Source organism: Pleurodeles waltl, chromosome 1_1 (assembly GCF_031143425.1).
Source record: "Pleurodeles waltl isolate 20211129_DDA chromosome 1_1, aPleWal1.hap1.20221129, whole genome shotgun sequence".
In the NCBI taxonomy this organism is placed as follows: Eukaryota; Metazoa; Chordata; class Amphibia; order Caudata; family Salamandridae; genus Pleurodeles; species Pleurodeles waltl.
The window spans coordinates 869,053,254-869,080,876 of NC_090436.1; the positions used below are offsets into that span (position 1 = coordinate 869,053,254).

Sequence of the window (27,623 nt, forward strand, 5' to 3'; positions counted from 1 at the left end):
CTCTGCCAGGATTGACTGCTGCCAGGAACTGCTGCCCTGCTTTACTGTGCTGCTTTGCTGTCTGGTGATTTCTGCCTGATAGCCCAAGACTTGCTCTCCAAACCCAGAGTGACTCTGAGCGGCTTCTGCGTTCCTTTACTGCTCGCTAATCTCTGTCAACCCGAGTAACTTTGCCAAACCTCACTGCTTGCTTCTGTGAACCATCTAAAGCTGTCCTGCTTTCCTTTGCCGCTCGCTACTTTCAGTCAACCCGAGAGGCCCTGGCAAACTTTGCCACTGCTTCTGTGAACCACCAGGAGCACCCCTGCTGTCCTTTGCTGCTCGCTGCTCACAGTCGGCCCAAGCGCCTCTGCCAAACTTCGCCTGGCAACCATGACCATGAATCATCCATCCACTGCCTGAGAGGAGCACAACTAGGACAGTACCCTAGCCCATAAAAAACAATGCACACCTGTGCCGAGGAGCCCCGGGCACCACCTCTTTGATCTCTGCATTTGTTCAGCAACATTGCTTTATACTTTTTCTTTTGAGTCTGCAAAGCAAACACTTTGCTATTTACAAGTTGGATATGTATTGTGCTGATCTTAAATTCACTAGATAAACAAGCTTTATTTTTCTAAATCTGTGTGGAGTCTCTTTTTATGGTGTATCTCTGGTGGTTATTGCATGTGTGTTGCACAAATACTTTACACATTGCCCTCTAAGTTAAGCGTGCCATGCTGCCAGGGGGTGAGCACAGGCTCATTTATGTTGTGTCATTGACTTGCCCTGACTAGGATTGTGGTCCCTACTTGGACAAGGTGCATACCTCTGCCAACTAGAGACCCAATTTCAAACAGCTGCCTTGTCAGGGATGTGGAAGCAGGGGTCTTTTCTCACCTCAACCAGAGGTTAAAAGGAAGGACACGGTAAAAACGACAAAACCATGGAAAAAATAAAAATTCCTCCTTAGGCCTAATCAAAAGAAAGCCTTTAAAGTCTGGAGTCTACACCCTCAAATGTGGAAAGACCACTCCAAGGGTCTCTGAAAACCTTCTAAGCCGACCACTGGTGGAAATACATTCTTATCAAACCCCTCTTCAAGAAAATTGAGTATTTTATTAGGACATTGTAAAGGAGACACCACCTTTGAAATACACCACTTATCAAATGAAGCTCAATGGTGCCTGTATGATTTTTTTAGTCTAGTCTGAAGGCCTAAATTGAAAGAGAAATAGGTAAAGAAATGCCTCTTTTTAGAAGGCTCTTCCTCTCAGCCGCCAGGCCAATAACAAAGACGAGTCAGGGATGTGGGTGTTCGAACTGGATGTTCTAGAAAAGGAGGAGACAAGGGAAGAGTCCACTCTTGGTCTATTGCCAGGTATCAAAGCAAAGGGAACCAGATACTTCTCAGGCAGAATGGAACTGCATTCTGAGTAAAACCTTTTATATCATCAGGAATGGAAGGAAGGAATAAAGGAGAGAACTCTGTTAAGGATGCATCCACTCCAAGAGTCTGTTCATTAGTTGTCCTTGAAAAGTATGTGGCACTTGCAAATTCAACTTATCTGCAAACAGGTCTATTACTGGGGTGCCCCACCTGAGACAGTCAGAAGAGGGTCAACGGGCAAAACCTAGGAAGCTCCAGGTTTCCTTTCGCCAAAGGATAAAGTCTACCCAAAAAAGTGGGCCTGTTAAATTATCTGGGTCGCCCATCTGAGACAGAGCCTGCAAGACTGAACGGGTTAGAATGAAATCCTCAGAGCTGGGAAAAATACAGCTCAATCTATCCACTTAAACGTTTCGACATTCCGAGATGTGGACTGCCCTCATAGATAGAAGATTCATCTTCTGCTTAGGATATTATCTGTTGAGCTTTCTGGTTTACAGACTAAACTAGCTGTTAATATATTATTTCGCTATCAGATTGTCCTTATTGATTACTAAGACTCATCCCCTGATCTGAGGAGGAAAGACATTCAAGACCCTCTCCACTGCCATTAACTCTCTCCAGCTGAATTTCTGGTTTGAACCTTGATTAACCAAAGATCCAAAGCAAATAAATCCCCTAGAACTACACCACATCCTGATTACGGACATCTGTAGTCAAGAGCTTTGGATTTTGAAGCGCAAAAGGGGTCCCTTAATGCAGAGTGAACATTTCTATCCAGTACGACATCTGTGTCAAGACAAAAGGAGTCAGTGAAATACAACTGTTATAATTCTCTGAGCCCAATATCGACACAGGTGCAGAACCACCTGGCCTAGGTGAAAACCTGATCAAGGAATGATGAATGTGGTTGCTGCCTGAAACAAAAAAGGAAAGAAATAAAAAAAATCCCTCTTCGCCTACTTGTATATAAAAATAACCAGTAAGAGTAATAATTACTTTCGGCCCATGTTCTTGGAGCCATTCTCCAATAGGAGCCTTCTATTTACTCAGGATCTGTTCCAAATGGCTGCATAACTTCTTTTTCCTTCCAGCTAGAAGGAACCCTTTCCCCAAATCTGTCCTGAAGTTGGTACCTATATACTCCAGAGTCTGTAATTACACTAGAATAGATTTTTTCAGGTTGATCAGAAACCCAAACCTCTCCAGATCTTAGTAGACCTCCTCAGTATAGCTCACTGATTGAGTGTGAAATTGGGCCTGAATTAAAAAGTCATCGAGATAACAGCAAGTTTTCATCCCCCTTGTCGTGAAAGAGTGCAATCACAGGAACCAAAACTTCAGTGAACACTCTTGGAGCAGTGTTCATATGAAAAGGAAGAACCAGAAATTGCCAATGCTCTTCTGCTACACCGAATCTGAAATACTGGACATGGCAGAGCAATTGAGATGTGTAGATATGCTTCTTGGAAGTCTATTGTCATCAAAAAAAATCTCCAACACACCACAGGGATAACCTGCTGTGGAGAACACATCTTGAAATGAACTGTGTGAATTCTTTTAAGTCTATAATGATACGGAAATTCCTTGAAGATTTCTGGACCAGAAACATACCTGAGTTCCAGCCACTCTCCCGTTGTTCTGAAGGAACTTGACGTATCACTGTCTTTGAACCAAGGCCAGCACACTGTCCATCAATAGCTCTTTCTTTGTTAGATTTGAAGGAAGGGGAGTAGGAAAAAATCTGGACTTGGGCGGGTCTATCACAAAAATATTTTGTATCCTATAGATAGAATCTGCAGAACCCATTCTGCTGATTTTGTGGAGATCCACTGATTTAGAAAGGACCGTACAAAACACCTCCACCTGACCCGTTTCATGAAGATCTCAGCAGCGTCAGGAACATTGTTTTGGGTTTCCCTTTTCCCTAAATTATTAGTGGTACGAACTGTTACCCTGTGATCTAGGCTGTAACTGAGACTTTCATGAATTGTGGGAGCCAAAGCCCCTCCCAACGGGGGAAGAAGGGGAACTACATGTATCATCTCAGTGGACATTTTTTGTGCCTATGTCAATACAATATAAATCCCCCTGGGTTGAAGGAAGGGGGCAAACATCTCTCACCTTGTTCCCCTCAGCATCCTCTACAGTAATATGCATAGCTACAGTAACTCTGGGTCTCTGCCTCCGTGGGACCTTGACTGTCTCCCCGAATCAACCAGCAGACACCCCAGGAGCGACACCGGTCCTGGGCTCAAGGCCGGATCAGCTAAGGCCATTGTGTCTCCTTCCCCCAGACGGTCCACCATTGCGCCCCAAAACTCCAAATCTCGTTCCGCATGATCGTACGTGCAGACGTTTTGGATACAGGATTCTTCTGCTGCTGCTCATTCCAGTAAATCGGTCTACCTTTGTTCCGGGTCGGAGGGGTCAGGCTGGCTCAGTGAATAGCAATACGCCATTGTGCAAGTGCTAGCCCTAACTGGGCAAATTTGTATGGCATTTGTTTGCCTTTCTTGGGGAGAGGTAGCAGACCCAGCAAGCACTGTTGCACTGTCTGTTCCACCCTTACTGCTGTTGTTCTGCCCACCTCCTTTATTATCTCAGTCCAAAAGGGCTGCAACATCCTGCATTCCCATGTGACATCTCCAAACGAGTCCGGGTACATGCCGCAGCTTGAACAAGTAGCAGGACATGTCAGGTAATCTATGCAGACACTGCAGTGTCAGGTATGCCCTGTGCAAGTAGCAAAATTGTGTCATTTTAAACGTGGCATTGCTAAACACCTCTTGTACTAGTGCCTGGGCCCTGGTCCACTCCTGCTCAGTGAGCAGTATCTCCAAATCCACATCCCAAGCTCTGCGTGTCAACAACACATCCGTCTGTCCTTCTTAAGGACAGCTTATAAGCGGGAGAGGATACCTCTGGCAGAGCCAGGGTCCAGCAACATCTGCAATAGGTGGGATTCGACAGGTTCCTCTGGGAAGGATGTCCAGATCTCTCGGGCTGTTCCAGATATGATTGCATACTGCAAAAATTGCTCCGGGCCAATTTCGAAATGAGCCCCAATCTCTTCCAGGGACATGAAGGAGCCATTCTAATACACGTTGCCTGGTCTTTGACAGCCTCCTTCTAACCATCTTGAAATATCCATGGAGTCTCTTATGTGCTCAAATGGGCGTAGCCATCAAATTGGGAGGAGCCGAGCAAAGGGCGTCTGCTGCAGTAATTGTGTGACCGTCCACGCCCGGGCTACCGGCGAGACAGCAAAGAGGGTGCCCGCCGGGAGTCTGGAACCACCCTTAAGTAATTTAGGGAACTCAGCTATCCCCACTGAGCCCTCCAGCAGCTTTTTCTCCTAGTTGGGGCCGCCCTTGCACTTCAGGGCCGCTATTGGAGCAGGCCATTCATGTAGTATAATTGGGGGTCTGGGACACCCAGGCCGCCCTCGGCTAGATCTGATTTTAAGACCGCTAGGCCAGCCCTGCATCTCTTTCCCACCCAGATCAGGGACACCAGCAACTTGATGAGTCGACAAAATAAAGATGGTAATACGCAGGACGAATTCTGCATTGTGTAAAGGCAACGGGGTGTAGGATCATCTTGCTCAGGGCAACCCTATCCATGACTGATAGCAGCAGTGTGGTCAAGAACTGGACGGAGTTCAAAAGGACGTCAAGTACTCTGCCCATATTTAAATCATACTTTAGGTGGTGGTTGTTGCGTGTCACCTGCAACCCCAGATGTCAAAATTCATGAGCCTCCATCGATGACGCCACCTCGGGGAAGTCGGGGCTGCAAGCCCAGCCAGGGATGCCATTTGGAAGAGCTTTGTCTTGTGCCGGTTAACTTGGAGGCCCGAGACCTCCCTAAACCTGGTCAAATGTTGCACAAGGAGGGGCACTGAGAACTCCGGGACTGATAAATTTAATAGGGTGTCATCATTTTGTGATGCCTACTAATGCACACAAGTCCTGAAGTGCTTTCCTAGGGTAGATCATCAGTGGCTCCATGGTGAGCGCAAACAGAGGCGGCAACAGCGGGCATCTCTGCTGCATACCACGCTCAATACAGAAGAAGTCAGAAACCACCAGTCCTGTGTGCACTCTTGCTCTTGCTGCCATGTATAATAGGTGCACCCATGACAGGAACCTCGGATCAAAGCCCATTCGACTCATCTACTTCTTGAATACCTGTAGACAGTGACTGAACTTTTTCAACCAAAGATTTAGAAATGCAGACCAAATATATCTTGGGTCTCGTAAAAAGAAAATCCCACTAACGCTCTTTTCAGAGCTCCTTCAGCTTCTTTATCCACTGTGTCAGAACCACAATATCCTCAGTAAGAAGAGAAGGCTGGCCCACTAGATTAGTCAGAAGAGGGTCAATAGACAAAACCTTAGGAAACTCCAGGCCTCTTTTCGTCAAAGGATAAGGTCTACCTAAAAAGTGGACCTGTTAACTTATCTGGGTCGCTCCATTCTTTTTGTAACACATAGTGAATGGCCGGAGTTACAGAAAGTTTGGGTGCCGTGGGCCTCTTGAACTGGCAAAACCAATGACCACTGGAAGCTGCAGATTATAAAAGAGTTTGGAAACTATTGTCCTCTTTCTGGGTGTACTTTCGCCTAGGGATGGCTGAGCTATCAGGGAACCACAATTCTTCTTCATAACCAGGAGAAGCCCAGGAAGAATCAGACGAAGGAGAAGAAACCATAAATTGTAAAGATACTGATGAAGGAGGAAACTGATGGAGGGCGAAACACGGTTGCCATGGAACGGTCATATGGCTCAGAGAGCAATCTGACCATCCCCTATAGTATTTTTCCATCAGCAAATGGGGAAGGACACGACCTTCCGTGTAAAAGTTTCCCTTGGAGTAGGAGAGGAAAGACAAAGTTTCATTTGCAAATGTTTCCCCATTGTGTCACCAAGTTTGCATCAGAAACACTGAGAAAAATGGCCAGAGACATTTAAATATTGACACGGGGTTCTCACAGAGATGGTTCTAAAAAAAAAGCCTGATAAAAATTGTAATTAGGAATGTAATTTAAATAAAAAACAATAAACCAGCAGAAATAGAAAGACATATATAATGCCCTACAATGTTAAAAGAAATTTCAAACACTAAAACTTCAGGCAGCGAGAAAGGCACCCAAAAGAGATAAAAGAAACATCCTCTCTTCTTTTTTTTTTTTTCAGAATAACAAAGGACCTAAGACCATATAACAGGATAAGATAGCAATTACAAATGCAATTCCACTAACATTAAAACTGTCCGTAGCACTGCTGTATGTACAGTGAATAACCAAAATGGAATCAGTTAAGTAAAACACAAGTGCTTCACAGCATTGTACTACACCAGAGAAGCCATTACCTGTCTATAAGGCAGCCAGCGGGCCCTAGCGCACATGATTATCTATGGTCATTCAAATATACATGGGGTGGACCTGGTAGCCCTCGGAATCTGGGTCTATTACATATAATATTCCAGAATTATTCTGTCGGGAATGAAAATAATTCTAGCCCAAGCTTTGGAATGAGGTGCTAAAATGAAAATGAAAAGAGAAATAAAATTAAATAGTAAAATAAAGTTAGAAAGCGCCCGTTCAACTCCTAATCCCCACAGATTGTGAGGAACAAGTCACTTACATTCGGTAACGATATATATGGTAGAGACACATTCTAGTTGCAGATTCATTACCTTAGAATTTCCCCCAGGCGTCAGACTGGATCTGGAGAATTTCCTTCGAGCAGGGAGGATGGGCAAGTCGGTAACGAATCTGCAACTAGAATATGTCTCTACCAGATATATTATTACCAAAGGTAAGTAACTTGTTCATCTGATAAAGACTTCTAGTAGCAGATTCCTTACCTTAGAATAGATAACCCAACAACACCATCCCCTGTGGTGGGCTGCGAACTAAGATCACACCAAAAAGTCCTGCAGGACCGAACGGCCGAAGTAGCTGTATCTGCGGACCTGACTATTCAGGCAAAAATGTTTAGTGTAAGTGTGCAGGGATGTCCACGTCGCTGCCTGGCAGATATCCAGGACTGGAACTCTGCATGCTAACGCTGCTGTTGCAGCAGTTGCTATGGTAAAATGAGCACGCAAATCCTCAGTGGGTTGTTTTCCACCAAAGCATAGCATATTTTGAGGCAAGGGACTACCCATTGCGAGAGGATCCACTTCTGCACCGCCCTTCCTTTCTTCGCACCCACATAACTCACAAAGAGTTGACCGTCCACCCAGAAATCTTTGGTACGATTGAAGTACAACGCCAATGCTCTTTTTGGATCCAGACGGTGGAGTCTCTCCTCCTCATGAGATGGATGTGATGGTGCGTAAAATGTAGGCAAGGTGATTGATTGGCCTACATGAAAAGGTGTCACCACTTTGTGAAGGAAGGAAGCCCTGGTACGAAGCACCACTTTGTCAGGATGGACAGCTGGAAATGGTGGCTTCGAAGAGAGAGCCTGAAGCTCACTCACTCTATGAACAGAGGTGTTGGCAATCAAGGAGGCAGTTTTAAGAGTCAAGAGCCACAGGGGACAGTTGTGGAGAGTCTCGAAAGGAGCACACATGAGATATGTGAAGAACAAGTTCAAATCCCACTGGGGCATTATGAGTGGAATATGAGGGAACTTGTGGGTTAGACCTTTAAGAAACCTCCCAGCAATGGAAGATTTCAACAGAGAAGGTTGGCCTGGCAGCCTTAAAACGGCAGAGATGGCAGACAAATAACCGTTGAGGGTGCCGAGAGCAGAGCCCTGCTGGGCAAGAGAGAGAATGAAGAAGAGAACCTGCAAGAGAGGTGCAGAAAGGGGATCAATAGATTTGTTAATACACCATGCCACAAATTTGTTCCCACGACAGGCGTATACAGTTTTGGTGTAGGGACGCCGGGCTGCCAAGATAACATCACAGACTTCAGGCGGAAGGTCGAAAGCTATCAACTGCCGACGCTCAATCTCCGTGCAAGGAGGCAGAGACTGGACAGGTTTGGGTGAAGGTCTGTTCCCTGCTGCTGCAACAGAAGATCCTCCTGATCGGAGGATCAATGACCATGCTCAATAGCTGGGAAAAACAGACTCTTTGTGCCCAGTACGGACCCACCAGGATTACTTGGGCCCAGACGTGCCTGATCTTCTTCAGAACTTGGGCAGAAGTGGCATGGCAGGAAGGCGTAAAAGAGGCCTGAGCTCCACTCTTGACAAAAAGCATTGTTGAGTGAGTGTCACCTTGGAAACTCCAACACGCAAAACAGCTGACAATGCCCGTTCTCTGCGGAGGTGAACAGCGTCTCTATCCGGAGGAGGATCTCTGACCTTGCGCCACCTCCGGATAGAGATGCTATTTGTGATCGAATTTGCATCGACTACTGAGTTCATCTGCTCTGGCGTTCAGAGATCCCATCAGATGTTGAACCACCAGTGAAATGCTTTGGCATTCCAACCATGTCCAGAGGCGAAGAGCCTTTTGACAGAGGGTCCACAACCCCACTCCGCCCTGCTTGTTGTAGTACCACATGGCGGTGGTGTTGTTGGTAAACACCTGTAACACTTTTCCTTTGAGAGAGGGAAGAAATGCTTTCAATGCAACTCGGATCGCCCAGAGCTCCAAAAGGCTGATGTGGAGCCTGGGCTCCGCCGAAGACCAGAGGCCTCCGATCTCCACCTCTCCTATGTGGCTGCCCCATTTCAGGAGTGACGCATCTTTCACTACTGTGAGATCTGGTTGGGGAAGGGAGAGACATCTGCTGTTGATCCAATCTGGATTCCATAGCCACCACTGCAGAGCTAGTGCAGTCCCCTCCGACATCTGGACTTTGTCGGAGAGATTCCTCTGATTCTGCGCTCACTAGAACTTTAGGTCCCACTGCAGAGCCCGCATATGCCATCCGGCATGTTGGATCAGAAGGATGAAGGAGGACATTAGGCCCAGTACCCTCAGAGTCACTCTCACCGAAATCAAAATCCAGAATAGAGGCTGAAACATCGGGATCATTGCCCAAATATCCTGGACTCACTTTTTGGGAGGATAAGCCTGAAACAGCACTGTGTCCAGAACAGCTCTGATGAAAGAGAGTCAGGTGTGACTTCGGCACGTTTATAGTAAACCGCGGCAAATGCAGGAGGTTCGCCGTAAGTCTGGAGGTGGGAGAGGACAGCCTGGGGTGAGTTCATCTTCAACAGCCAGTCGTCGAGGTAGGGGAAGACTGAAACTTCGCAGAGAATAGGGAGAAGAGAATAGGGAGAAGGCCCTTGTCCTTTTTGGGCACCAGAAAGTAGTGGGAATAACAACCATGACCTACTTTTGTGCAAGGACCCTCTCTATGGCGCCCTTGGCCAAGACAGTCTTGACTTCCTCGTGGAGAAGAGCCAAATGATTCTCAAACAGATGATCATATGATGGTGGCAGGGTCGGAGGGGATGTCTCGAAGGGGAGAGAGTAGCCCCTTCAGACAATTTGCAATACCCTCCTGTCCACGGTGATGGATTCCCAGTGGGGCAGGTGAAAACAAATCTTACCGCCAACTGGTTCAGGATGTTCCAATGGGCCAGGAAGAACTGGAGGAAGTGGAGGGGAAGGGGGTGGACTGGGTGGACCGCTGACTTCCTGATCCACAAGCACATAGGATCCTGTGGCTGCACGGGTCAGTAGCTGGTTGGAAATGAACGTGGCTGGGTGCTCCTTCTGTAGCCAAGAAAGGGACGAAAAGCGGACTGTGGAGGGCGAGAAGCAGCTACGAGCCATAGCCCAGGAGTCCTTAAAGCGATTGAGCGCTGAGTCTGCTTTGTCTCTGAAGAGACGGGTGCCTTCAAAGGGCATGTCTATCAGAGATTTCTGGACATTCCCCATACAGCTGACTTGGGTGCATCTTTCCCGTCAGTAACAGCTTGGGAGAGAACTGCCCGGGACTCCTCCGAGACTCGAGGCAGCACCTGCGTGACCGTATCCCATAGAGTACGGGAGTATTGGCCCAAAAGGCATGTGGTGTTCATGGACTGCATCGCTAGACTGGCAGAAGAAAACATTTTCTTCCCAAGGTTATCCAGTCTTTTTGATTCCTTATCCGGGGGAGCGGAATGGAATGTGCCAGATGACGAAAAGGCCTGGATCACAAGGCTCTCAGGTGTAGGATTTTGGGTCAGGAATTTTGGGTTGGTCGGCGCAGACCAATGTCAGCGGGCAACCATCCTATTCACAGGAGGCCCTGTGCTGGGTTTTGACCAAGAATCCAGTAGGACGTCCGTAAGGGTTTCATTAAAGGAAAGAAGGGGTTCCAAACTGGAAGCCCCAGGCTGCAGCACCTAGGTCAGGAGGTTAGTCCTAAACTTAAGCAACATTTCTATAGTGCGATATAGAATAGGATGTAAGCAAGTTCTGCATGCAAGCATAATTAATCGTATTGTGTTACAGATAAATATTGTCAAGGGGAATGTCTCAAAGTATGATCCATTATGTGCCCCATGGACACCACAGTTATGGCCCTTGCCAAAGTTACGCAATAGAAGAGATCTAGGGTCCTTGATAGCTGGGGCCACCGGAATCGGGGTAGGGGCCCTGAATTCTTTTGATGTTGAAGCCATTAGGAATAAGCTATCTTCTACAGGATATAGTACAGGAGAGGCCATAAAAGTAATTTCTCAATGGGGGCCCACACACTCACAAGAAGAAGTCCTGCGTGGGTTGTATCGCGATTGGCAATGGAATTATTTCACTTATGGACAATTCAAAAAAAAAAAAAAAAGCTTTTAAAGCACACAAGCAGTGTCTAAGGGCATCCAGTGCATACAATGGCAAAGCATTGTTAATCTACAGTATGCAGACTTTAACGCAGAATGGGGACAGCCTCGGGGTGAATATTGGAGACAACAATTGCATTTGCCTGAAGAAATATGGGTAAAGCCCATACAGTTTCACGGTGAGGAAGAAATGTGTTATGCTCTTTTAGATATAGTAGGAAGTAATCTTCCTCCTGACATATGGTGCCCCTTTATATTGCTCCCCGTAGTGATAAGTAAAAGAATGGTGGAAACCTCACACTGACAAAAAGTAGATTGATTAAACAAATCACACTGTAGATCCCACTAGATGTGCAGATTGGTCTAAGGGGTGGGTATGTACCTACACTGGACGGGTGCTAGATCTGTGTCTTCACACAATACCGGGAGAATGTGAATGGTTATCTTATCCTATTAAATGGCACGGATGTATATCAGATAGGGACAGAGAGTATATGTTATGTCATTAATCATCCCTTACTTATTAACGGATTTATACAAACCACCGGAGAGCAAGTAATGTGTATGCACAATATTACTAGCATTATTGACATAAGCACTCACATCTTGTACCGACCGACTAGGTTCACCATAACCACATTACAGACGCAAATGCGTGCGCAGTTAGAGTGGAACATCTCGCTTGTTGTTAAGCTACCCAGATTAGAGGCAATCAGGCACTACGCACAAGTTACCTTTGCTAAATGTGATATGGCAGGTAAATACACCAAGGATACAGCCATACTGATGACCATAAACGCTAAACAGCTTATGCACACTGCTTCATGCATCCAGCAAATAACTGAGCATCATTTGTATGACATCTTCTTAGGCTGGGCACTAGGAGCTATGAAGACGCTAAATATAGTGTTACAACAGCTAATTTGGTTATTGATTGTTTGTGTTACGCTAATGACTATACTATGTAGACTATATGTATGTACCAAACAGCTTTATACTAAAGATGCAGGCGCTTAGAATAACGCTGACCAGTATTAGTAGCAACCTAGCTAGCGGAATGTCAAAGTAAATGATATCCGTTTCAGCATGCATCACGCTCATCTAAGGGGTGGAGTGATCAGTATAGGGAAAGGTGCGGAAGACATTGTGACGCAAAGGGTTAATTAGCTTAAACAGTGTAGCTGAGTGTGATGCCTGCTGAAACCCCCACCCCACCCCCCCAAACAATGTGGAAAAGTTAATGATATTATTTTCAAGCTTGTTTGTGTAGAAGACTCCGTCTCAACCTTGAGAACGAGAGTACAGGGAGAAGATGGAATGAAAACAAACGCTGGAGAAGGGCAGTGCAGCCAAGTACTGATAACATAGCTAGAAAATGCCAAAATGCGATAGAATCCAAGCTTCGAGTTATTTAAGCACTGAAGTGTGGGTGAGGGATTTTGAAGCTCGCAGATGGAGTTGTGAAAGCTGCCATGGCCCAGCGCTGCCTCCCTGTTGTGCTGACAGTGCTACTTGAGGGGGAGAGAGGTCCAAGCAGGCGGTAGAGGGCTTCCCAGCATTTCGTGGACTAAGTTAGGTTCCACACAGGGATGAAAGGCCTTTGTTTCTCTGCTCTATTATTATGACTGATTATTTATGCTTGCACTGTGTTTATAACCTGAAGTATTCAGCTTGTTTATATTTTGCTTTCTAAACCTCGTAGTATGAACCTGCTACAGTAACTGAAACATGCATTTTGGTGTGCAGTAAATCAAAGCTTATCTGAAGTATTCAACTCATTTATATTCTGCTTCTTGAACATCGTAGTGTGATGCATTTTGGTATACAGTTAATCAAAACTTATATCTGTCAATTAACTCTTTGCTTATATATATATATGCATAGATGCTCTTTGTAGTGTACTTATATATAAATAGATGCTTTTCATTGCTATTCTTATTCTACTAGTGTTAATGTGCTAAATGCCTACATTTACCTGCAATTCTAGTAAAGCTAAATTGTATTTATAATTGGCGTGTGGTCCTTCATTGAGCGTCCTTATTGACTTATACCGAACAGGTGTCAACCAGCCACCTGGATAAGACACCTCCATAGAAGGAAGCTTGAGGTCCAAAACCTCAGCAGCCCTTCTTACCACCATGGAGTATGAAGCTCCTTCCTCCGTAGCCACGGTAGGGGGAGAAAGCATGCCAGCATCAGGAGAAGTATCTAGTCTGCTAGCGTCGCCCAAATCCTGAACCCAGTCCATGTCAGGGTCAAGCTGGTATTCTAAAGGGTCCAGCAAACCGTCTACCCTGTTCCCATATCCATACCCATAGAAAGAAGGGTCAGGAGAGCCTATGGAAAATGGAATCGGTTCGTTGAGCGACGCCGTTCCGGGTCGTAGGGGATAAGTATAGGATCGACGTCAATTGCGGTCCCAACCTACGTCGAGAGCATTGACGATCGGCGTCTGTCCCGACGCCTGGGAAGATCAGCTTGACACAACCATCCTCTGTATGGATCCAAGAATGGATCCAGGGGTGCCCCCCAGAGCCAGGGCCGAAGCTGCCAATGTGGAACCCGAGGGTGGCCTCGTTGACTCTCCTGGGCCCAAAGGCACCGAGGACGGGTCAGTCTACCCAAAAATTAGGCGCCTGGCCTTATTGAACCCTTTCAACTGGATAGGGGTGGCACCCGCTCCTCGAAAGTGGGGGAGGTGTGGGGCCGACCCAGACACAGGCTCCGAAGGCACATAGGGCCTGATTCTAACTTTGGAGGACGGTGTTAAACCGTCCCAAAAGTGGCGGATATACCACCTACCGTATTACGAGTCCATTATATCCTATGGAACTCGTAATACGGTAGGTGGTATATCCGCCACTTTTGGGACGGTTTAACACCGTCCTCCAAAGTTAGAATCAGGCCCATAGTGTCAGCACTCTTCCCGCATCGTCCAAGCGGTGGGTTGAAGTCGAAGAACATTTGGCTTCCTTCGACTTCTTTTTCTTGTGACCCGATCGTCCCAGTGACATGGAAAAAGAGGAGTGGTGATGCCTCCGTGTGCAGTCTCATGACCTTCCTTTTAAATGAGGCCGGGAGCGATGCGGAGTTGGGTGCCGGGCCGCCATTAGCTTCAGGGACCGCTCCCTCAAAGCCTTTGGGTTCATGGCCCAATACTCAGAGCAAGACTTCGGGTCGTGGTCGTGCTCCAGACACCAAAGACAGAAGAGATGCAGATCCATTACCAACATCATTCGGTGACAGGAGTCCCAGGGTTTAAAACCGGTCTCCCGGGACATCCCTCAAAGTATCCAAAACTCATCAAAAAGTATTTGATAAAAGTGTTGCAATTAGTCAAAAGATTACTAGGGGTAGCTCTTCTCCAGATCTGCACTAAGGCTGGCAAGGAAAGAAAAGAACTGACGTCAGCTCGCCTATGTATACGATTGTGATGTCATCACGGCAACCCCTACGCCAACAAAACCCACGGGGCGACCGATGCCACCTGAAGGCACACAGGGGTACTGCTCGAAGAAAAATCTCCGGATGCAGTCTGTGCCTAGGGAAAATTCTAAGGTAAGGAATCTGCAACTAGAAGTCTCTATCAGATAAAATGGGCTAAGAAGAGAATCAGAATAAAAAACAAGAGAAAACAGCTTTTGAGATTGTTAGAAATGGAGATGCATGAGGTAAACCTCATTGAAAGGAATGGAACGAGGAAGGAGGTAAGTTATTGAGCATCAGTGAATGAAGTAACTATAACGTGTAACTAGAACATGGAGACTTCAGTGACTTTGTTCTCCACAACAGGGCAGTTCGTTAGTGGCCAATAGATTTTCAAAATCAATAAGTGATGTGAAAGTTACACATGCCTTAGTACAAAGATAAGGCAAGAAACCAAAACTGTCAGACACCAAAAAACATTTTAACAACGTTCTGGTTACCTGGTCATCGAGTGGTATTCCTTTTGCCATTTTTGCTTTGTTCTCCTCAGGGTGATAATCGTCTGCATCATAGAATTTCCATCCGAGCTTAGAAAAAAATAAAAAAAACATACAACATTGGGTATCCTAATATCTGATAAGTGAAAAAAAAATAGTTAGGAAGTTGATAAAGACTCTTATTTAGCACACTCAGAAATAGTCTCTAAGAAGCACATTTTGAGATAGTCTCATATTCTGCACACTCAATGAGAGTCTCTGGATGAAGAGATCACTTCATGGGAGTGGACTGTGGAATGGGAAACCGCTCCAAAGTGATTTTATGAAGAGGCATCAAGAGATAGGGGTGACTTGTGATAGGTTTGTTGTAAAGCTCTATAAATAAGTATTTTATTTATAGCACATTTTACTTTTGTTTGGGAAACAAGAAGAATGTGGAAGGTTTAGTTACTATCATCCTTATTTTCACACTGTTCCTTTTACAAAATATCTGAGGATGTCGAATCGTAAAGTAGGAGTAGGAGTATTTAATCACCGCTTATACTATTAATCTCCAGAGACGTCACTCAATGCAAAACCAAACTACAGCAACTCTTGAACACTTGCAATAACCAAAGACTGTAAGAAACTTGAATGATGCATCAAATCAACTGACAAATTGAACTTGCAATTTTTTTCAAAAGAATGACTTCTGACAATCTTCGGAAATCTCACTCACTTGGCTACAATGAGTACAATAAATTGGCAACGACTGAATAACATTTTAAATACTTTGAAATAAAATAATGCAATGTTACCTAGAAATAAAACTGAATGAAGTGCACAAAAAACGTTTTTGTCACTATATTGTAAAAACAAAGCAAAAAGTATCATCTACCTCCAAGGCAATAACACCATTCAAAAAACTGCAAGATAGGAATCAAGTGCAACTTATTACTTTTCGAAACAATACAGAAGATTAGTCAAAAGCACACAAATTCAAAACAATTTTAAACAGAATCTTTATAACTGGTATCAGTAAGAGCTTACATCACATGCTACAGGACATTGACACAATACATGAAATATAAACATGAAGATAACTTGAATATACAAACTTTAGACTGTAGTTTTCACATGCATGTTCTCAATTACATTTTATAATTCGATCAACACATACAATTATAAACAAAACATTTAAATCCAGAAAACACAGCATAAATACCCAATAAATTCAATAAAATGCTAAAAAAGTAAAAGATTGATATAACAAGGCAACACACTTTTTTGTACCAAACTGAAGGTAAGAATCTGGCAATAGCAAATGCCATATAACTATTTGTATCTAGTTGGTATATTCTATGAGCAACTGACTGTTGCCCAATCCCTATGTGCTGACATTGCAGCATAATCCATTTCCTTCTTGATCGTACATAAGCATCACAAAATAATAATACATGATTCTCAGTCTCAATACCATTATTGAATAGGGGAAAGTATTTCAACCTTTCTGTTGGACCATTTATGGCTGAATTCTGCTAGAGGGAGGATCTCAAGTCTAAATTTCAAGTACGACCCACTAGCTTGTTGACGGTTAAGAATGCCCAGAAACTTCAAAATATATTTGCAGTTTAAAAGAGAATCAATTAGCCCTCCTACTGGTATATCTGAGAACCATTTTCTGACCACAAACTCCAAGTAGTGTATTTTCACAGTTTTTACGCTTACCGGCAAAAGAATTTCTGTGATGAACCAATATTCATTTATCCCCAAACATTAAAAACATGTCTGAACAAATTTCAGCCATGGACTATCAGATGCTTTGTTCATCTTTTGAACATCTATGAGAGCTGTCCTTTATGGCTCCAACACTTCAGTAGACTAAGGTGGTCATTCCAACCTTGGCGGTAAAAGGCGCTTACCGCTGTCAGAAGACCGCCAACATACCGCCGCGGCCGCGGTAAACCGCCACGGTCATTCTGACCCACAACAGGCAAACCGCCAAAATACAGACATCCACAAAAGTCCGCAACACCAAAGGGCAGCGAGAAACTGGCGATGACCAAACCTCCACCGTCACGCCAACAGAAATACGCCCACACTATCACGACACACGAATCCACGCGGCGGTCTTTCAACCGCGGTATACCATTGGCGGTACACACCGGCGCGCTCAAAATACACACACACCTACAAAACACAGCCACATTGGACAATTACAAATACACACACCTGATACACATACACACACCACTCCCACACACCCAACACAATATAAAACACACACCCACATCACCCTCGAACCCCCACTCCTACAGAATCGGGACCCCGCACTGAGAAAAAGAGAACTGAGCACCCAGACGCGCATTTTACTTTCATCCAGCAATATTTCCACGCACTTCACACAACACACCAATACACATCACCACACAATCCACCCCACACATCACCCAAACCACCCCATGGCACCACAAAGACACCCCAGGTTCTCGGAGGATGAACTCAGGGTCATGGTGGAGGAAATTGTACGGGTAGAGCCACAGCTCTTCGGAACACAGGTGCAGCACACCACCATTGCCAGGAAGATGGAGCTATGGAGCAGAATAGTCGATAGGGTCAACGCTGTGGGACAGCACCCAAGAAATAGGGACGACATCAGGAAGCGGTGGAACGACCTACGGGGGAAGGTGCGTTCAATGGTATCCAGTCACAACATTGCGGTGCAGCGGGCTGGCGGGCGGACCCCTACCTCCTCCCCCAGAATTTACAACATGGGAGGAGCAGGTCTTGGCAATCCTGCATCCTGAGGGCCTCGCAGGAGTAGGAGGAGGAATGGACTCTGGTAAGTTTCATCTTCACTACTTCATCCCCCCCACCCTACCAGCATGCCAACTCATACCCCCACCCTCACCCTCACCCCCATCACATCCTACTCCTTACTAATGTCTCCCCATCACAGCCCACCCATCCCAACCCCAAGCCCTGCATGCGACCACAAAGCATGGACACCCATCAACAAAGCATGCCCACTGCACATACCCATCCCCCCCAAACCACCGTCACAAAAGCCCCCACACGGGAATGCCAGCACTGGGGTACACGGGCACCCACCCATTACACGCTAAGGCACACACAAATGCTACAACCATACTTTTATACCCCTACAGGACCCGAACGCCACGTCACCGCGCAGGAGGGTCCACAAATGTCCACTCCACCCCCAGAAGAGGCCCACGGTGAGGACAGCAGCTCTGTCGACCTGGATCTAGATGACCAGCCCGGCCCATCGGGGACCTCTGGACAGTCGGTTCCCCTCAGACAGCCACAGCCCATAGCAGACCTTCCCCCCTCTGGGAACACCAGCACAGCACCCACCCAGCAGGCCCATACCTCTGTCCCCAGGACACGTCAATCAGCGGTGTGTCCACCACTACCGGGCACCCAGGTTAACCCACCACCCCAACAACAACAGGGACCTGGGGGCAGTGGTAGTGGGCACACAGTCCAGGGGACAGAGGCCCAGGGAAACAGGGGAACTGGGAGGGCTGCTGTGCGACAGGGGAGGGACAGGCCCAGGGAACCCACTCTCCACGAGGCCCTCTCCTCCATCATGGGAGCCTACCATCATTCCCAGGAGACGATGGCGACGGTACTGGCCAGGTTTCAGGAGATCCAGCTCCTGCAGCAGGAACAGTATCTGGGGTTCAGGGAGGAACTACGAAACATCAGTTCCGCCATGGGCACCATTGTAGGGGCTCTGAATCTGATAGTCACCACATTGCGGGACACAGTGGCACCACAAAGGGCCCCTGACACTAGCATGGACCAAGAACTGCCTACCACCTCTGCCGGCGCTAGTGGAGAGGAGGCCCCGCCACAGGAACAACAGGCCACCAGCACCCCACCCCCTGCAGAAGGAGAACCACCCGCAAGCGGGCCCTGAGATCCAGGAAGAAGACAGAGTAAGATGCCAAGACCCCCGCCAGGAAAGGATACCTCCCTGATTGTCATCCCACTGTCCCACATTGTCACCCTGTCCATCCTTAAACTGCCCCTGCTCCACTTTCCACAGGCATTTGGACAATGCACCTGTGATACAAATAGTCTGGACTCTGCCATGGACAATCCTCCACCATCACCCCTCACCGATTTGCAACCACCCACCAATATAGAGCACTGAAATAAACACAGTTATTGCACAAAACAATCAGGAGTCTGGCTGTGAGTTTGTACAAATGTATTAGACATTACCGTGCCAAAAATGCATATTTACATTGTGATGCCAACATACCACTGTCACACAGCTGTAGTCCATGGGGAAACAAAGCAGATGTCACGCAGTGGGGCCCACATCTCTGAAATTGGAAGGGAAAGTCACAACTCAGTTACCATACACTGGGGGAAAAGGTCAGACAGTAGAGAGGCAGTAGGGGTTGAGTATATGTAATATGCCGGGTTGGAATCTTACCTGTGTGTCATTGAAAATACTGCTGTATTACTGCGTTCCTGTTGTCTATGTCGTCCTCTTCGGCTTCCTCGTCTTCACTCTCCACAGGCTCCACAGCTGCTACAACACCACCATCTGGACCATCCTCCTGCAGAAAAGGCACCTGGCGTCGCAAAGCCAGGTTGTGAAGCATACAGCAGGCCACGATGATCTGGCACACCTTCTTTGGTGAGTACAATAGGGATCCACCTGTCATATGGAGGCAGCGGAACCTGGCCTTCAGGAGGCCGAAGGTCCGCTCGATCACCCTCCTAGTTCTCCCATGGGCCTCATTGTACCGTTCCTCTGCCCTTGTCCTGGGATTCCTCACTGGGGTCAGTAGCCATGACAGGTTGGGGTAACCAGAGTCACCAATTAGCCACACACGTTGCCTCTGGAGTTGACCCATCACGTAAGGGATGCTGCTATTCCGCATGATGTACGCGTCATGCACTGAGCCAGGGAACTTAGCATTAACATGGGAGATGTACTGGTCTGCCAAACACACCATCTGTACATTCATAGAATGATAACTCTTCCTGTTTCTGTACACTTGTTCACTCCTGCTGGGGGGTACTAAAGCCACATGGGTCCCATCAATGGCACCTATGAGGTTGGGGATATGTCCAAGGGCATAGAAGTCACCTTTCACTGTAGGCAAATCCTCCACCTGAGGGAAAACGATGTAGCTCCGCATGTGTTTCAGCAGGGCAGACAACACTCTGGACAACACCTTGGAAAACATAGGCTGGAACATCCCTGATGATATGGCCACTGTTGTTTGAAATGACCCACTTGCAAGGAAATGGAGCACTGACAGCACCTGCACTAGAGGGGGGATCCCTGTGGGTTGGCGGATTGGTGACATCAGGTCTGGCTCCAGCTGGGCACACAGTTCATGAATAGTGGCTCGGTCAAGCCTGTATGTCAGTATGACATGTCTTTCCTCCATTGTCGACAGGTCTACCAGCGGTCTGTACACGGGAAGATTCCTCCATCTCCTCGCATGTCCCAGCGGACGGTGCCTATGAAGGACAACAGCAAGCACAGAGTCAATCAACCCACAGGTACGTAACCACAGCTTGCACAAAACACGATTCCCAATGCATTGAATGGCTTGTATGAGTGTTGATGCAAGGCCTAGGTATGTGTGACGCAGTAAAAAGTAAGCCATGTGGGCCCTAGAAATGGCGGCTGCCTGACCTGTGAAGTGCGACAATGGGATGTGAGGTAAATGCGCTGGCGTGGCACACCGTGGCGGTAGGCGGTCAAAGACTGCAGCGCGAAGCAGCATTGGTTGACATTGAACCCTATGGGTCTCAGGAGCCAATGACGATGTGCGCCGGCGGTCGCGGTACGCACCGCCGCGGCCGTGACCGCCATTTTCTATCTGCTTAATCACTCGATACCTGATCTTCGACAGGAGAGGACCTACACTGCAAGTGCTGCTGTGACCTCGGTCTGGAACAGACAATGGCTCATGCGACTGGGGAAAGGGCCCCTGCCTTCACTGCTCAGGAATTGGAGAAACTCGTGGATGGGGTCCTCCCCCAGTATGCGCTACTCTACGGTCCTCCAGACCAACAGGTAAGTACACTGGGGCCATGCTTAGTGGCCAATGCCTGTGTTGAGTGGGGTGGATGAAAGATGGTGGGGAGGGGAGCGATTGAGGCATGCATCAAACGACGGATGAGAGCATGTGCCACATGGCAAGGGTAGGGATGGGGGGCCACTCACATTGAGGGTGCAGAAGGTGATGACTCTTTTTCTACCCCTGTACATTTCACATAGGTCAGCGCCCACCAGAAGATTGATATTTGGCGTGCCATCGCCAAGGACGTCCGGACCCTGGGGGTCCACCAGAGACGGGGCACCCACTGCCGGAAGAGATGGGAGGGCATCCGATGCTGGATCAGGAAGACGGCGGAGGCTCAGCTGGGGATGGCCTCCCAACGTGGGAGGGGTGCCAGTCGGACTTTGACCCCCCTGATGTTACGGATCCTGGCGGTGGCCTACGCCGATTTGGATGGGCGCGTGAGGACATCACAGAAGACACAAGGGGGTGAGTACACTCTCATTCTGGTGACTTTGCGCGCAGTGGAGGTGTCTGGGTGGGGGAGGAGGGCTGTGGGTATCCCTAGGCCAGGGCGAATTCTGTAGGCTAGGCCCCTCTGTAAGGCATGGCCCTGTGCCCCGCCCCCCACCTCTGAAGGGTGTCAAGTACAGCTATTCATGGCCCTGTGTCATCTATGTGTGCATATGTCGTCCATAGGCTTGTAGGCCATGTCCCACGGATTGAGTAGTGGACCCCAAGTGCGCGGTGTAGTGCAGGGGGCTTCTGTGTCTGTCCTGTCCGCCAACGGTGTCGCCAATGCATGCACTCAACATGTCTTTATTTCCCCCCCCCCTTTTTTGTGGTTTTCCTGTTCATGTGTGCATTAGCATAATCAGGCGGAGGAGAAGTGGCATCGGAGCTCGAGGGAGCTGCATCCCACATGGCCATGGAGGGCCATGCAACGGATTCCGATTTCACCAGTGGGACGGAGGGCGAGGGGAGCTCCACAGCGGGGACTCGGGAAGACATAAGTGACACGGACTCGTCCTCTGAAGGGAGCTCCCTTGTGGTGGCGGCAACATCTGTGCCCCCCGCAACAACAGGTACAGCCGCAACCCAGCGCACCAGCACCGCCCTCCCAGCAGACCCTCAGCGTTTGCCCCGTGCCCGCTCACCCAGGAAGGTGGGCATCTCCTTCGCCCCAGGCACCTCAGGCCCTGCCCCAGTCACCCCTGCTGCCCTCAGTGAGGAGATCATTGACCTCCTGAGGACGCTCACTGTTGGGCAGTCTACCATATTGAATGCCATCCAGGGTGTCGAAAGAGAGGTGCACCAGAGTAATGCATACCTGGAGGGCATTCATTCTGGTCAGGCTGCCCTTCAGCGATCGTTCAACACTCTGGCCTCAGCACTGATGGCAGCCATTGTCCCTGTCTCTAGCCTCCCCCCTCCAACTTCCTCCACCCAGACCCTATCACCTGTACCTCTGCCTATCCCAGACACACCATCAGACCAGCCTGCACACACCTCAACACCCAAGGGAAGCTCAGGCAGACATAAGCACCACACATCACACAGGCATTCACCCAAGCAACATCCACATACAGACATACCAACACCCACTGCCTCCACTGTGTCCCCCTCCTCCTCGTCTCCCTCCTCCCTCCCTGTCACGTCTCCACTCACACCTGCATGCACTACATCTTCAGCCACTACGTCCATCACCAGCACACACACCAGAACCCCCCGCACACGAGCAGTCACCACCGCCACTGCCATTTACACGTTCCCTGTGTCCTCTCCCAGTGTGTCTGTGACCTCCTCTTCCAAGATACACAAACGCAGGCAGCCACCCACCCAACAGCCATCCACCTCACGACAGCCTCCAGCCCAAGCACCTGCACCCAAAGACACCAGACTTCAAACTCCTACAACCACATCCTCTTCCTCCACTCCCATACCCACTACACCTACCCCTCCCATTGCTCCTAAAAAGCTTTTCCTGTCCAAACTTAACCTCTTTCCACCAACTCCCCCACCCCGTCCATGTCAAAGGACTCCAGTCAGCACCTCAGCCACCACAAAACCGGGCCCTGTCATGACAGTCTGCCATGGACTATGGAGTCCCCCACTCTCTAGGGCAGCCAGTTCAGTACGGAGCCAAGGCACGGACAGCCCACCCCCGGAGAAACAATCAAAGATAGGCAGTGGCCGGCGCGAGAGGGTGAAGACACCAGGCACAAAAAACCCTACCATGGCTCCGGCAGGAGGTGTGGAGACAGCTGTCACACCGCCCAAGGTGGGGAAGGGCCACAGGCGATCAGGGAAGGCTGGGAAGGGCACCACACCCGACAAGACCGCCATCAGCCCAGCTGGCCAGGAGGGCCCCGCCAGCCCCATCCCAGGTGGGCAGGAGGCCACCAACATGCCCGGCACTGCAGCCCAGGAGGGCCGTGCCAGCCCCATCCCAGGTGGGCAGGAGGCCACCAACATGCCCGGCACTGCAGCCCAGGAGGGCCCCGCCAGCCACAAGACAGGTGGCAAATGAGCTCCACGCCATGGCCAGATCCGCTGAACTGGGCTCTTCATCTCAAGCACCGCTGAACTGGGCCCTTCATCTCAAGCACCGCTGAACTGGGCCCTTCATCTCAAGCACCGCTGAACTGGGCCCTTCATCTCAAGCACCGCTGAACTGGGCCCTTCGTCTCAAGCACTGCTGCACTGGGCACTGCCGTCTCAAGCACCGCTGATCTGGGCACCGCCGTCTCAAGCACCAGCTGAACTGGGCCCTTCATCTCAAGCACCGCTGAACTGGGCCCTTCGTCTCAAGCACTGCTGCACTGGGCACTGCCGTCTCAAGCACCGCTGATCTGGGCACCGCCGTCTCAAGCACCAGCTGAACTGGGCCCTTCATCTCAAGCACCGCTGCACTGGGCACCGCCGTCTCAAGCACCGCTAAACTGGGCACCGCCGTCTCAAGCACCGCTGAACTGGGCACCGCCGTCTCAAGCACCAGCTGAACTGGGCCCTTCATCTCAAGCACCGCTGCACTGGGCACCGCCGTCTCAAGCACCAGCTGAACTGGGCCCTTCATCTCAAGCACCGCTGCACTGGGCACCGCCGTCTCAAGCACCGCTGAACTGGGCCCTTCATCTCAAGCACCGCTGAACTGGGCACCGCCGTCTCAAGCACCGCTGAACTGGGCACCGCCGTCTCAAGCACCAGCTGAACTGGGCCCTTCATCTCAAGCACCGCTGCACTGGGTACCGCCGTCTCAAGCACCGCTGAACTGGCACCACCGTCTCAAGCACCGCTAAACTGGGCACCGTCGTCTCAAGCACCGCTGAACTGGGCACCGCCGTCTCAAGCACCAGCTGAACTGGGCCCTTCATCTCAAGCACTAGCTGAACTGGGCCCTTCATCTCAAGCACCGCTGCACTGGGCACCGCCGTCTCAAGCACCGCTGAACTGGGCACCGCCGTCTCAAGCACCAGCTGAACTGGGCCCTTCATCTCAAGCACCGCTGCACTGGGCACCGCCGTCTCAAGCACCGCTGAACTGGGCCCTTCATCTCAAGCACTGATGAACCATGAGCACCAGGGGCTGGCCCGCATCTTAGTCGGGCAGGCCTGCACGAAGCAGTCTGGGCACCAGGCCCCACCCAGAACCAGTGGAGACTGTTATCCACTTGTGCCACCCACTGTAGAGACTTGAGAGACTGTGGCTTTGCACTCCCCAGGATATAACAGTGGGCAAGCCACCCACTGTAGAGACTTGAGAGACTGTGGCTTTGCACTCCCCAGGATTGAACAGTGGCCATGGAGGCCCCTCGTGGATCTGGCGTCGTGGACTCATCTGGCTGAGGTGCCCCCCTTCCCTTCCCCCTGAGGTGCCTGTAGTTTTGCTATCTGATGCCCCTGCAGTGTTCTCTCCATTGGAGTCAGGTATCTTGTGTGGGCTTTGCCCATGTGATTTGGGCCCAGTGGTCCACGGACAATACATGCTACAATGCTCGGACTTGTACATATATGTATATAACAGTTTTTGATGTAGAATTATATTTTTCAGCCAGTAATACAATATATTCCTATGTTTAGAATCATTTCCTTTTGTGTTTGCATTCTTCCGGGGGGTTTGGGGGGGTGTCACTCTGATGTGTTGGTACGCATTGATGTGTGTGTTGTAGTGGGTGAGGGTGAGGGTGGGTGTGTCGCGTATGTGTGTACCCGTAATATTTTCTCCACCCCCCTCCCCTGTGTCGTAGGTGCAGTACTCACCGTTGTCTTCTGCGCCGGCGTTCGTGCTCCTGGTAGAGGAGTAGGTACACAATCGCTGGGAGTATGTGGAGTTCGGGTTCCATGCTGTCCTTATTCCTCGTGGGCTGTATGGAGGTGAGCGTTTTCCCTTCGAAATGGCTGTTTCCGCCGTGTTTTTATCGGCGGGGATACCGCCCCGGAAAAGGTGGCGGATTGGTAGGTTGTGATAGGGTGGGCGGTACATTGTCTCCCGCCTGTCTGTTGGCGGTGACCGCCGCGCTGTTTGTTTGTGCCGCCGTGGCGGGCGGTGTGGTAATGTGGCGGTCTCTGTTGGCGGTTTCCACCAGGGTCGGAATTCAATTTTTTTCCCCGCCAGCCTGTTTGTGGTTTGGCCGCTGGTTTAACACCGACCGCCAGGTTTGGAATGACCCCCTAAATAAGGGGCCAGAATAGCAGTGATTTAAGGTTGGTGATATGGGTTATCATTTTGAGGCCTAGGTCGAAATGTAACAAAACTGAAGTGGCACTCAGCAGGAGCTTAAAAAGAGATTTAATTAATCCGTGTTTCACCATTATCCAAGTGATACATAGCACAACAGCCTGTTCCTCAGAACCATAAAGTGCTCCCTAAACTCTGCCATGTATAAATGTGGGGTTGATTTTTAATTTATGTTCAAACAGTGGTTTGAAGTTTGTAAAGTCCAGAAGAAGTGTTTCATGGAAATGTGTAGGAGGCGGACTCTCTATGTAGTGTGCAAAGCTAGGCATACTGTGCAGAGAGTCTAGGCAACCACATGTTGGTTTATAGGGGTAAACTAGACAAACTAATTCTCAATTTTTTATGGTAGCGTGGTCAAGCAGTTAGGCCAATCTTGATTTTTAATTTATGTTCAAACAGTGGTTTGAAGTTTGTAAAGTCCAGAAGAAGTGTTTCATGGAAATGTGTAGGAGGCGGACTCTCTATGTAGTGTGCAAAGCTAGGCATACTGTGCAGAGAGTCTAGGCAACCACATGTTGGTTTATAGGGGTAAACTAGACAAACTAATTCTCAATTTTTTATGGTAGCGTGGTCAAGCAGTTAGGCCAATCTTGGAGAAGTGCAAAGCATTTGTTGTACTCACAGCATCGATCTTGCAGCTCACACGCTCAAAGGAATAGCTCAAGACCAATTTATAAAAATACTTCAGATTTCTATGTAGTTTTCAAAACCAAGATCATCAGAATTGGTTAAGTACTTTCAGAGATATAAATTTTTGTGGTTTAATTAAAATAGTCTTTTTGTGCTAAATTACGCACCTTAGGAATCAATGGAGGATAACCTTTAAAAATGCATATAAAATCGGACAGCAGGCTTATCAAGTTCTTCTTCTGCCAGCTGGTCGTGGCCGTCGGTAGGCACACTGTGCCAGCTGGAGAAGTTTGGGTGGCTCCCGGTTCGGGCGGGAACAGCGGGAAAAGGTCTCTGGAGCTGGTGCACGGCCACTGCTGGTGACCACTGGAAAAGCATTGCACAGGTAAGTTTAAAGATGGATCCTGAAGCTACCCTTGGAGTGTAGAGGTTGCAAGGGGTGGGGGACCCTCAGGGCAAAGCTGGTTCTTCAGTGCAGGGCACAGAACGGCCAGGTGCAGAGTGAATTGGTGAGCCAGGAGTTGTGCGCAAGGATGCCCTCAGAAACAGGAGATAGGTCGGTTAAAGGGATGATTGCAGGACAATGGGGGCACTCTGGCGGGATGTCTGGGTTGTTTCTGAATTCCCTTGACTGGGGCTTCCTCCTGCTTCATTTACAGTCTGGGATGTCATTCTTGGTGTCCGAAGTCAGGTGACCAATATCCAGGGTACTGGTACGATTCAGCCGCTAGAGGGTGCAGTGTCACCAAACTTGGAACACTGGCAGGGTTTGTCCTTGTGGTCATCGGTGTGAAGTTTGGTCCAGCTGCGGTGTCCAGTTCAGGAGTTAGTGTCTGGTCAGTGAGGTGGACCTCACTGGTTTGTTGGTTTCTTGTGGATTTAGAGTGGTACCTCCACTCTGGAGGGAGTTCTCTGGCAATTTGCAAAGCCTGGAGGTCCTCTGGGGTTCTTTAGAGTTTTTCCAGTTGTCCAGCAGCTCCTCAGCACAGATTGAAAGGTTCTGGGTGCAGCAGGAAGGGTATGGCGCCTTTTCTTTGGTGCAGCAGATCCACAGTTCATCATCACTTTACTTTATTTCGGTAAAAACATACCATAAAAGTACAGTACATACAATCCAAGAAAGAAATTGTGCAAAGAAAGTGCAAATAAAATAAATTACAAACTTTAAGAAAT

General features: G+C 48.7%; 1 protein-coding gene across 6 annotated transcripts in view; it reads right to left on the reverse strand.

Annotated features, from left to right (window-relative positions):
• Positions 1-27,623, reverse strand: part of IDNK (IDNK gluconokinase) — a 255,278-nt gene that overhangs the window by 164,147 nt on the left and 63,508 nt on the right. For all 6 annotated transcript variants that reach the window (XM_069229952.1, XM_069229943.1, XM_069229949.1 and 3 more), the window contains exon 3: positions 15,049-15,135. In XM_069229952.1, coding sequence (XP_069086053.1) covers positions 15,049-15,135 — 87 coding nt within the window. The remainder of the gene's footprint in view (positions 1-15,048; positions 15,136-27,623) is intronic.